Source organism: Gobio gobio (genome assembly GCF_949357685.1).
Source record: "Gobio gobio genome assembly, chromosome: 9".
NCBI classification, from domain to species: domain Eukaryota; kingdom Metazoa; phylum Chordata; class Actinopteri; order Cypriniformes; family Gobionidae; genus Gobio; species Gobio gobio.
In genome coordinates, this window is record NC_137115.1 from 10,055,456 (window position 1) to 10,069,155 (window position 13,700).

The following is a 13,700-nucleotide window of genomic DNA, read 5'->3' on the forward strand; positions in this document are numbered from 1 at the left end:
AGGGGGTTAATAAAGACCTTCTGAAGCGAATCAATTGTTTTTTGTAAGAAAAATATCCATTTTTAAAAATTAAAATATCTAGCCTCCGGCGGACCGCCTTCCGTATTCAACTTACGCAGAAAGTGTAGCGCCTCTCGCTGTTAAAAATGCTACGCTACGTCCGACATCATCGTCAGGCCAGTTACGCTTTTTTCGTAAGTTGAATGTGGAAGGCGGTCAGCCGGAAGCTAGATATTTTACTTTATAACGTGTTAAATATGGATATTTTTCTTACAAAACCCATCGATTCACTTCAGAAGGCCTTTATTAACCCCCCAGAGCTGTGTGGATTTATGATGAATGGATGCACTTTTATGGGTTTCAAATTTTGGGCTGCCATTCACTGCCATTATAAAGCTTGAAAGAGCCAGGACAATTTTTAATATAACTCTGATTCTATTCGTCTGAAAGAAGAATGTCATATACACCTAGGATGCTTGAGGGTGAGTAAATCAAGGGCTAATTTTCATTTTTGGGTGAACTATCCCTTTAATATAATTTATTAACTCTTTCCCCGCCAAACACATCATTTTTCGTTATTTGTTCGATAACTGTTCCCCGCGGAACACGTCATTTTCTGTGTTTCCGTGTTTTCACTGTTATACGTTAGGGGGCGCTATTACGCATATTCCGAATGAGTACAGAATCTCCTCATCAAAACACAGGCGAAGAAGACGCAAAAAAACAAGCGATCGTATGTAAGCAGATGCATATGTAAAATAACGTGATCATCAACATTACACAGCACGGAACAGGATGAAGGACAAATTAAAGGGGTCATGAACTGGCTTTTTACATTTTTTTATACTGTTGTCTGAGGTCAACTTATGACGTTTGCGTGGTTTTTACATTCAAAAACATAGTGAATAAGTAATAGGCTATTTTCTGGCCTGGTTTTGAGCCTCTCTCATGGAACGTTCAGTTTTTATGGACGTGCCACACTGAAGTCAGGTCAAGTCACCTTTATTTATATAGCGCTTTTACAATGCCGATTGTTTCAAAGCAGCTTCACAGTGTTACGGTCCTTTCACACTGGACGCGATCTTGACGCGCGAATAATTTGCGCGATCGTTTTATTTTTTGATCAGCTGTTTGTGTAATGAGAGCTTTCACACCGAACGTGAATGTGCTGCGGCGAAAAAACGATCTTTGTTTTTATTCGTTTCGATGTCGATTTTTTTTAACACTCGCAGCGACAGAAAAGGCTTAAACCAATCACATACCAGGAAACAAAGGTCACGAAATGTCCAGTTGATGTCACTAGCCATTCAATCAACATTAACCTTTGCCAGGTGTCGCATTTCTCACGAGATTACAGCTGTAGTTGTGTTTACAGCTGTACAGATGCAGCTGTGTTTGCCCACTATAGGCTACAGATATTATAATCAATAAATTGATTAAATTTTTTTTTTTTATCTAATTGCGTCCGCGACTATGGAAAGTGAATGTGTTTCCGTCAGTACGACTGTGGCACTTAAATATTTACATTGTGACTCAACTGGAAACACAGCAGCTATGGATCGAGCCGTTCCTTTAGAGAGAGTGTGAGTGTGAGTGTGAGTGTGAGTGTGTGCGTGTGTCGTCAGATGCGCTGCTACCGTCTCTGTCTGGAGGAGCTCCTCAAATTGTCCCACGGACATTTGAAAGTAAGTTCGGAACCGGCCATGATAAAGTTTTAGCTCCTGTACAAGATTAGCATCCTCCCCTTCAGTCTCTGTTCTTTAAGACTGGGTGCACCCAAAACCTTCTTCTCTGTCTTTTAAAGAAAATTAAAAGCTCGTCTCCACTGAATGATTACGTGTCCGTGTTTCTTAGCTGTCGCCGCGAATGTTTTGGAATGTTGGAGCTCTGAAACTTCGCAAACTCGCGTCGCGGCTGGTGTGAATGGTTTTGAGGCGAACTATTCGCACACGAAATATTCGCTTTTCCCGCTTCGCTTTTTCGTTACGCGTCCGGTGTGAAAGGGCCTTTAGACAGGAGAATAATGCAACAGAATTTGATTCGGCTGTACAGTCGCTCTGGAGAAAACGGTGATGTTATCCAGCTCATTTCAATTATCATAAGCCCCGTTTCCACCGAAATTACCCGGAACAATTTGTACCAGGAACTTTTTTTACAGGAACTTTTTTTCTCCCAGACCTGCTACTGTCTGCGTTTCCACTGCTAAAGTAACGTGAAGATTAGGCAAATTAGTCCAGAGATGTGGGACTGCGTGACTGTTCCTCCCAGTCACCGGCGGACAGTAATCATTTTTGCGTGACAATGTCTGCAACAATAACAAGTATGGAGGAGATGCAAGCAGCGCTGCTTTTGCTAGTTATGTATTGGCTAAAGAGGTCATTAACAAAACTGCGGAAAAGAGACGAGCACAGGTACTAAAGTGTATTCTGAAAGCTCGTAAAGCTAGATTTAAAATAAGACAACGTATGTTATTATCAGCTATTACGGACATTGACCGTGAGATAGCTGAGACAACGCGCGCCAACGGACAGAAAGAGCAAGATTGATATTTATTTACTGAACGCAGAACGAACCTCGCAAAAGACTTTTAAAAATGTCGGTTGAAATAAAATGCTGCGTGAGCTCAACCAATCAGCATGTTCAGCGCCCAAGTCCCACCCCCGAAAGTTCCCGAACTTTGAAAAAGTACTACCTCGCAAGCAGGGCCGTTTTGAGGGGGAAATATTTACCCGGAACTTCATTTAGACCCTGGTTCCTGCGGTCGAAACACACAGAGTACCACCCCAAAGTTCCTAGTTCCTGGGGAAAGTTCCTGCGGTGGAAACGCGGCTGTACAGTGACAACACACACTAACACACACACATGCACACACAAGCCTCACTGCAGAGTCAGACAAATCAGCATGATCAAAACTTCCGCCATTGTATTTTTCCTTCAAATATCAAGTCAAGAGAGTGAACAACGCACATCAAGAAAGGAATGTTATTTCACTATTTAAGATAGCCGGTGATACGTTTTGGTAGCCCGTCTGGAAAACACGTAGCCCAGGGACGATGGGCTTTGCGAGCCCTGGCCCATACATGTCCGAGTCTGATAACGAATCACAATGAACCAACACGATCCAATCAAACGATTGTAACAATGCAATATTATCAAATATAAAAAAATGTTTTTACTCGCATAAGTATGTTGCTTCGTTCATTCGTGTAATATCATCCTGTCTTCAAATCAAGTCTCTAGTTTACAAACGAATCCGTGGTGAAATGAAGAAAAAAACGTGCAATGTCTTCCCCACGTGACCTGGATATTCATTAAAAATAACGTTCATCCATGCATTCCTAATATTGGAATCCGAATGAAGCTTATGCAGCATGTTTATTGCTTGGAAGTTCGATCCGGTTTAGCTCCACGTAGGCCTATGTTATTTATCTATAGCAGGGCAGGCGCGAGACGGAGGGCCGGACTACAGTATCAGGCGTACTTATTCTACTGTTAAAGGGATAGTTCACCCAAAAATGAAAATTAGCCCATAATTTACTCACCCTCAAGTCATCCGAGGTGTATATGACATTCTTCTTTCAGACGAATAAAATCAGAGTTATATTAAAAAAGTCCAGGCTAATCCAAATATTAGAATTTGATTAATAGTTGCTCCGTTTTTGAAGTCCATAAAAAGTGCATCTGTCCGTCAAATAACATGCTCCATGCGGCTCTGGGGTGTTAATAAAGGCCTTCTAAAGCAAATAGATGCTTTTTTGTAAGAAAAATATCCATATTTAAAACGTTATCAAGTAAACTTTCGGCCGACCGCCTTCCGTGGAAAAGTGTTGAATGTTGAAAGTGAAACTCAAGATGCGTACGTGACGTCATGACGAGCGAACCTGGTCGCGTTAGTCTTTCGATCGGCAGGGGAACTTTCAACAATTTTTCCATAAATTGAACAGGGAAGGCGGTCGGCCGAAAGTTTACTTTATAAAGATTTAAATATGGATATTTTTCTTACACAAACGCATCGATTCGCTTCAGACGGCCTTTATTAACACCCCAGAGCCGTGTGGAGCACGTTATTTGACGGACAGATTTATTTTTTTTGGACTTCAAAAACAGAGCAACTATGAATCAAATTCTAATGCTTGGATTAGCCTGGACTTTTTTTTATATAACTCAGATTTTATTCGTCTGAAAGAAGAAAGTCATATACACCTAGGATGACTTGAGGGTGAGTCAATTATGGGCTAATTTTCATTTTTGGGTGAACTATCCCTTTAAGGCGGCGTTTCACCACACTCTTGATGTCACAGGGAGGCACATTCCCAGATTTCTCGTTTGCTGGGCCAGCTGTCAATAAAAGCTTTTCTTTGACTAACAAGGAAGTTTTTAGCTCTGAAACTTACAGGATATTCTTATATAACCATGACCTTTTATAAATCAAAAGCTAAAGCGAAAGTTGATTTCTCAATTCATCACCCCTTTAAGAAATGTGTTAGCAACGCCCAACTTCCTACAGTCCAATCAATACTTGAAGGACGAAATCAAATCCCACCCTATATTTTTCTAATTCCAGAAGCCGTTTCACTCGAATATACGTCACAATGGGGAAGAAAGACTATCGCAACTTCCGTTTCATGTCAAGAAATTACTTGTTGAGAGCTTGTTTTGTAAGACATAAACCTGCCTCAGAAGATATGATGAAAGTTACAGGTAGAGGGTTTGACCAAAATCATATTAATAATAAGAATTTTAATATTTTGTTATTATTAATCTTAATAATATTCAATTATAATTTAATAGTAATATGTTTTTTTAATAACCCAGCAAATCAAATACTTTATTTTCTCAGAAGTTGATGAACATAAACAAAAACATTGGCATCAGTGCAAAAGCGACTTCACATTTTGTAACTCTGGAATTAAAAGCAAAATACTAGTAAAACTAATGTTATAAAATAAATCATCTCTGGTTAGATGTGCTACAATGTCCATAGTCAAAATAACCACTAAATGCACAGTTTTTGACTCCACATGAGTTTAATGACACTCTTTAATGATATCTGTTAAACCACCATAAGCTGAAGTGGGTGAAATTTACTGCATGTTATTACTGGATATGTATGACAAACTCTCACACTCTTTCATCTTTCTCTCTCTCTTCAGCTGTCTGTTTGCAGTCTCACTGACAGACAGACACGACATATTGCTGCAACCCAACCCCCTCAGTTTCCTCTCCATCACCAGCCAATCAAATGCACTCTGAAAATAAATTATCCAATCATGGCAAGCAAGTGACAAGCGGGGCCCAATCACAGCTCCCCAATGTAAACCAAGCGCAGCAGCAAGGACCTGCTGGCAACCAAGGGTCAAAGGGCAGTGGGTCTGGGAGCCATGGAGTCAAATCCAACCAGATTTCTCCTAGCAACCCTGGACTGAAGAGCCTCAACCAATCAGGTGGTGGCATCGGTGGGATGATGAAGACCAAGGCAAAGAGGGAAAGGAGCGTCTCCATGGACACAGGAGACCAAAGAGAGTCACTCACCCCTGTTTTGGAGCCAGATGCCAAAGGTAGGTGTAATGCTACTCTCATCCTTAGACGGAATATCCACGAGCCTCCCACAGTCCGTTGACTGGATGTCTGATGCACAAAATGGCATGTATAAAATGTATAACATAGCTTGAAACACGCACATATTTTTCGCAAATATTTTCATTATTTGTGACATACGTACAGTATGTTAAAATTGTTTGTATTTGTGGGAACTTTTTCCACCTTAATTCCAACCACAATTCAATTAGTAAATATTGATGTCTGATATATGATGTTAGAGTCTGACATTCAATACAACAACAAAAAAAGTAGTTTTGAAGGAAATATTATCCATCATTATAATATTATGCGTACTATTTTTCCTGTCTAAGTTGATGGTTCCGGGTTTAAATGTCCAGAATATTCTGTAAAGTGGACCAGGGACTAATGTCCATTATTAAAATGCAGGCTATGGAAGATTAACATAATACAAACACTCATTTGCACACATATGACACTCAATAAGTCATGCACAACCAAATTCAACACTACACATATTCATTTTACTCATTTATAATCATCACTGTATCTCTCGATCAACAACCTAAAAAGGCCACATTTCTGGAATTCCCCTTTTAACTGGAAACACAGTAAAGATGAAACGGCCTGTTTTTAGCTACTCAAAAATGCCCTGACCTTTCTGAGCACACGTGTGTGTGTGTGTGTGTGTGTGCTTATATGTGTGTATCATGTCAGATGTTATGCTCCTGAAACCGTGCGCAATGCGTGTGCACACAAGTGCTTGTGTTTTCCTGTTGGTCGTCCTGTTGTGTGTCACTCACTAATTAAGTGGGGGTAGAGAAAGTCGCTGCACACAGACAGGAAGTAGAATAGAGCGGGGTGGAGAGACTGAGGGGGAGGGAGACTCTACACAAGTTCCTGAATGTCAACAGGTCCCCTAGTACACATGCACATACACACGCATACACACAAGTTCCCTTATGTGGTTTGGTGAGTCTGACAAAAACACATCCTGGTCATATTTCACACCAAAGCAGAAAAAAGAAATTACATTTTGGATATAAAGACAAGAAAAGAAAAAAGACAATTCTAAGACCATTGAGATTTTTTTCATTGTGGCATTATTTTCAAGCACAGTTTCCTCTCAATATCATTACTGTAACTTTAGCTTTTTCTGTTATTCACATTATTCTTAATGGTGATTCTCATTCAATTTTAATTATTGTAATACAATTATTTGAGCTGAATTAGAATAACATGTACTATATATAGCTGTGCCCCAAATGACACACTATACACTATGCACTTATACACTATGTACTCAACCGTGTAGTGTATGAACTTTACATGGTTGTTTTGTAATTCAACATCGGAATCTGGTATTGCCTCCCCCTCCACTACGTAATTAAAGCTGCGACAGTTGAGTGCGCGGAGTGTCCAACATTCACACTTCGTTTTTTCCGTTAATTTAGTGCATCATCCGGGTATTTAAAGTGCACTTTTTCTTTTTGGAATTTTCCGTGTTACCACACTACTTACACATCTTATACTTAAAAATGTTATAGAATAGTGCATAAGTATGTGAATTGGGACACACACCTAATGTGTTAATTAAAATCATTATAAAAAAGGCAGTGCAAAAATACTACAGTGATTATATAGATACTTTACAATTTAAATAATATATGAAATGAAAATGAGATAAAAAAAAAAAATAGTGATTGTCAATTATTGGGTCATACATTCTATTGAAATAAAAAAAAATATTTGAACTAATATTGAACATATTTAAAACATTTAAAATATAAATAATGTAATATAAATAATATCTTAAAATAATGTATAGTTTTGAAAATAGTGTTTTGATTAAAAAAGTCATTTAACTGAAATGTTTAAAATAATATGAATATATTTGCTATTTTTTTAAATAATATTAAATATAAAATATAACATTAAACATTTAAAATATAAATAATAACATTTAAAATATAAATAATATAATTGTAAAATATCTTAATCATCTAGTTTTAAAAACATAATTTATTTTAGTTTTGATTTTAAAAAGTAATTTTACTGAAATGTTTAACATAATATTAATATGTTTGATATTTTTTACAATGATGTTAAATATTTTAATAACATTTAAAATTTATATAATATAATATAAATAATACTATTTTAAAATATCTTAAAGTAAAAAAAAATGTTTTTGAAATATAATTTATTTTTTATTTCAATTAGTGTTTTGATTTTAAAAATGCCATTTTACTGAAATCTTTAAAATAATATTAATATATTAGATTTTTTGTATAAATGATTTTAATAACATTTAAAATATAATATACATAATAATATTTTAAAGTATATTAAAATAATGTACAATTATTTCATTGAAATAATATGAGATCATTTATTGGTCAAATTCTATTGAAATAATTATTTTTGTTAAATATAATAAGTGAATGTACTTTTTATCAGTAGGTCATTACATTTTATTGTTATAAAAATAAAAAAGCATACACATTTGATGTTTTTTATATATGAAATCATTTCTAAATGGTTTACAATATCCCAAAATAAATGATGAAATAATTATTAACAAGAGTAACTGCTTCACCAGGACCGTCATGAAAGGAACCGTTCACCTGAATGAAAATTCACCAAGAGGAACCGCACCACCAATGACTCTGTCGCTGCATGTCAGCAGCTGCTGTACTGATTGGACGCTAGTCTGTTTCTACTTCTGGTTGCCCTAGTAACACTTATGAATGCCACTACCGCTAAGATGTTGTGCAATGTCACTCCATGTTAACCTGTTTTTATGCCACATAATGTGTCATATCACAGATGCAAGAATCAGTTTATGCTGAGCTTTTTTGGCACTGTGAGCGTCTGTCTTGACTGACAGGGCGCGGTAGATTTAAATGTGTGAAAGCGAACGAGACAATGAGAATTGGAGGTGGTGGTGAGAATGTGCTCAAGTGTCATAAAAATGCATATAATCTATTCAAAATATAATTTCTTTTTTTATTATTTTGCGGTGAAATATGAGCAAAGCATGTTCCTGACAGGTCTTGTGAGAATCACCCGAACAGCTTCTGCCCAATATAAAAAGCAATAACAGGTCTTCTCTTCCTGGATTGCGGAGGCGTGTTTTTCTTTTCACTCTGTGTGTGTGTGTGTGCCATTTCTTTTTGTTTGGTTCATTGTGCGATTCTTATTTTATTTCCATGTGCCCAGTGCTTTGTGTATGTTGTGTGTGTATTAGAGAGAGATCAGGGGAAATAACGGGGCAATAGTGTGATTTTGAGAAACTGAGTCATCCGGGCTTCCTGTAATAGCACTGAAGCTCCTTTGTGTGTGAATACACACTCTCACCCGTTCACACAAACACTCACACCTGTTTGGCTTTATAACCGCATGGAAGGTAGAAGATGGGGTTATTATAGTTTTGAAAATATCATTTTGATTAAAAAAATTCATTTTACTGAAATGTTTAAAATAACATTGATATATTTGCTATTTTTAAAAATAATATTAAATATTTTAATAACATTTAAAATGTAAATATAATATAAATAATTTTATTTTAAAATATCTTAACATAACAAATAACATAATTTATAGTTTTGAAAACATAATTTTTATTTCAATTAGTGCTTTGATTTTAAAAAGTAATTTTTACTGAAATGTTTAAAATGATATTAATACGTTTGATATTTTTTTTACAATGATATTAAATATTTGTATAGCATTTAAAATATAAATAATATTATTTAAATAACAATATTTAATAGGTCTTAAAATAATGTAAAAAATAGGTTTGAAAATATAATTTATTTCAATTGGTGTTTTGATTAAAATGTCATTATTGAATAATATTAGTATATTTGATATTTTTAAATAAAATTAAATATTTTAGCATAATAAATTATATTATTTTTTTAAATATCTTAAAATAATGTAAAAAAAATACTTTATAGTTTGAAAATGTTATTTTTTTATTTCAAATAGTATTTTGATTAAAAATGTCATTTTACTGAAATCTTTAAAATGGTATTAATATATTTGATATTTTTTACAATGATATTAAATATTTTAATAACATTTCAAATATCTTAAAATAATGTACAAAATATATATATATTTTTAAAATATAATAAATTTTTATTACAATTAGTGTTTTGATTAAAAATGTCATTTTAAGGAAATGTGTAAAATAATATTAATATGTTTGATATTTTCTTGAACTATGTTAAATACTTTTAATAGCATAAAATCTAACAATAATATTATAAAATATCTTAAATAATTTAAAATAAATGTTTTAAAATAGTTATTTATTGGAGTAAGCTATTATTTTAATCTATGAGTTCAAACGAAAAATACTTCAAAAGTACCTAAAATTATTTTTATCATAATAGTAATAATGAACAACTGTCAAGTCATGGAATGTATCAGTCAAAATATGTGGGACTGCTTTGTTCAAGTTTTAGTTGAGTTCTAGTATAGTTTTAACAATAATATCCTTGGTTGCTGAGAAGGAGTGGAGAGGATCAGAAATAGGAAACGAGAAACGAGATCCTTGCCACCACTATCCAGCTGTTTTTCAGGGGTATTTCCTCTCTCTCTTTCGCTGTAAATATTGTTCACCTGGTAGAAAAGCAAACAGAAAGACATTCAAATGAAATGCAAGTCAGCCACTTCAGACCACTCGACTGCCACACCTGGAAAGGACCAATGATTAAAGAGAAAGTAGACCAGAGAGCGAGAGAGAGAGCTGACTCACTCATTTACGTAAACTGATGTCTGCTGGGAACAAAAGAGGATGCAGAAAAGGTCAGCTCTTTATCTCTGCCCGCCGCCAACACGGCATGCGCAGGCCGAGGACACCACAACCTAACGCTCTGTGCTCTCTTCCTCCTGTTTTCACACTCTCTCTCCCTTGTTTTCTCCCTCACCGTGTCTGGTATTCAAGGTTAGGGGATGTTTCAAGGCTTTGGAGGCCTTGTGTCTTCTCATGTCGCTTAAATGCCAAAACATTTCTGGAGTGCTCTGTGTCTGGAGTACGTGGCAGTTTTAAATGTGCGGGTTTGCTTATAGCAGTGTGGATAGAAACTGTATTGTCATATAGAAACGTGTGATTGATTTGAAGCATGTTTACGTTGTTGTGACTTGTGTGTTTTTCTCAATGGTGTCCAGTAGAGGGCGTGATGCGCAGCAAACGCCGGTGTGTGCTGGAGAGAAAGCAGCCGTACAGTGGTGATGAATGGTGTTCAGGGGCCGAAACTGAGGAAGAGGATGAGAAACCGCTTTCTGTCACACACCGTGAGTACACACGCACGCATGCGCACACACACACATGCACACACACACACACACACACACACAGTACTGCCAGGCTCTACCTGTACATAAACACTGTCTTATAAACCTTAATGAATGTTCCTTCCTGTAGACTGTTTACACAAACGTCTGGTTGACATCGTTGTCATAAAAACATGCAGTTCTGTTGATTCAGGGGGGGAAAAGGCAAAATGTTGTAATTCAGCTCACATATATATTTCAGAATTTGAAAAAAAAAAACATAGAAAACTGAACTCGCTTACAAGAATGAAATCAATGTTGTTTATTTAGCACAAAATGGGCTTTACTATTAAGTGTCTTTAACTACTATGTACTAACATTTAAATGAAAGGGTTCACCCAAAAATTAACATTCTGTCATCATTTACTCACCCTCATATCGTTCCAAACCCGTGAGACTTTCATTCATCTTCGGAACACAAATGAAATCTGAGGGATTTCTGTCCTTCCTTTGACAGTCTATGCACTTTGACACAAAAAGTTAATGAAGAGATCATAAAACTAATCCATATGAATTAAGCATTTTAGTCCAAATTTTCTGAAGAGACACGATCGCTTTATATGATGAACAGATTGAATTTAGGCTTTTATTCACATATAAACATTTATCAGCAAACCTTATATAGAAACTCAGCCGTACTTGCCTTTATGTGCAAGAACCTCATTGGTTCTTGTGGAAGCTCAAACGAGCTGCGTAACACACGAGAATGAACCTCATTGGTCCTTGCAGAAGCTCAAATGTGCTGAGTAACACGAGAATGAACCTCATTGGTTCTTGCGAAGCTCAAGCGTGCTGCGTAACACACAAGGATGAACCTCATTGGTTCTTGCGAAGCTCAATTGTGCTGCGTAACACGAGAATGAACCTCATTGGTTCTTGTGGAAGCTCAAACGTGCTGAGTAACACGAGAATATATCTCATTGGTTCTTGTGGAAGCTCAAACGTGCTGAGTAACACGAGAATGAACCTCATTGGTTCTTGCGAAGCTCAAACGTGCTGAGTAACACGAGAATGAACCTCATTGGTTCTTGTGGAAGCTCAAACGTGCTGAGTAACACGAGAATGAATCTAATTGGCTCTTGTGGAAGCTCAAATGTGCTGTGTAACACCAGAATGAACCTCATTGGCTCTTGTGGAATCTCAAACGTGCTGAGTAACACAAGAATGAACCTCATTGGTTCTTGCGAAGCTCAAACGTGCTGAGTTGCACAAGAATGAACCTCATTGGTTCTTGCGAAGCTCAAACGTGCTGAGTTACACAAGAATGAACCTCATTGGTTCTTGTGGAAGCTCAAACGTGCTGAGTAACACTAGAATGAACCTCATTGGTCCTTGCAGAAGCTCAAACGTGCTGAGTAACATCAGAATGAACCTCATTGGTTCTTGCGAAGCTCAAACGTGCTGAGTTACACGAGAATGAACCTCATTGGTTCTTGTGGAAGCTCAAACGTGCTGAGTAACACTAGAATGAACCTCATTGGTTCTTGTGGACGCTCAAATGTGCTGTGAAACACCAGAATGAACCTCATTAGTTCTTGCAAAACTCAAACGTGGTGAGTAACACGAGAATGAATCTCATTGGTTCTTGCGAAGCTCAAACGTGCTGAGTTACACAAGAATGAACCACATTGGTTCTTGTGGAAGCTCAAACGTGCTGAGTAACACGAGAATGAACCTCATTGGCTCTTGTGGAAGCTCAAACGTGCTGAGTAACACGAGAATGAACCTCATTGGTTCTTGCGAAGCTCAAACGTGCTGAGTTACACGAGAATGAACCTCATTGGTTCTTGTGGAAGCTCAAACGTGCTGAGTAACACTAGAATGAACCTCATTGGTTCTTGTGGAAGCTCAAACGTGCTGAGTAACACTAAAATGAACCTCATTGGTCCTTGCAGAAGCTCAAACGTGCTGAGTAACATCAGAATTAACCTCATTGGTTCTTGCGAAGCTCAAACGTGCTGAGTAACACGAGAATGAACCTCATTGGTTCTTGCGAAGCTCAAACGTGCTGAGTAATGAACCTCATTGGTTCTTGTGGAAGCTCAAACGTGCTGAGTAACATGAGAATGAACCTCATTGGTTCTTGCGAAGCTCAAACGTGCTGAGTTACACGAGAATGAACCTCATTGGTTCTTGCGAAGCTCAAACGTGCTGAGTAACACGAGAATGAACCTCATTGGTTCTTGTGGAAGCTCAAACGTGCTGAGTAACATGAGAATGAACCTCATTGGTTCTTGTGGAAGCTCATACGTGCTGAGTAACATGAGAATGAACCTCATTGGTTCTTGTGGAAGCTCAAACGTGCTGAGCAACACCAGAATGAACCTCATTGGTTCTTGTGGAAGCTCAAATGTGCTGTGTAACACACGAGAATGAACCTCATTGGTTCTTGCGAAGCTCAAACGTGCTGAGTAACACAAGAATGAACCTCATTGGTTCTTGCGAGGCTCAAACGTGCTGAGTAACATGAGAATGAACCTCATTGGTTCTTGTGGAAGCTCATACGTGCTGAGTAACACGAGAATTAACCTCATTGGTTCTTGTGGAAGCTCAAACGTGCTGAGCAACACCAGAATGAACCTCATTGGTTCTTGTGGAAGCTCAAATGTGCTGTGTAACACCAGAATGAACCTCATTGGTTCTTGCGAAGCTCAAACGTGCTGAGTAACATGAGAATGAACCTCATTGGTTCTTGCAAAGCTCAAACGTGCTGAGTTACATGAGAATGAACCTCATTGGTTCTTGTGGAAGCTCAAACGTGCTGAGTAACACCAGAATGAACCTCATTGGTT

The 13,700-nt window shown here is 37.1% G+C and overlaps 1 protein-coding gene across 2 annotated transcripts in view; it reads left to right on the forward strand.

The window, feature by feature from the left end:
• bcl9l (bcl9 like) overlaps nt 1–13,700 on the forward strand; it is an 84,112-nt gene that overhangs the window by 57,503 nt on the left and 12,909 nt on the right. For both annotated transcript variants that reach the window (XM_079826034.1, XM_079826035.1), the window contains exons 3-4: nt 5,154–5,558; nt 10,744–10,869. In XM_079826034.1, the coding sequence (XP_079682160.1) occupies nt 5,243–5,558; nt 10,744–10,869 (442 nt within the window). In that variant the 5' untranslated portion in view covers nt 5,154–5,242. The remainder of the gene's footprint in view (nt 1–5,153; nt 5,559–10,743; nt 10,870–13,700) is intronic.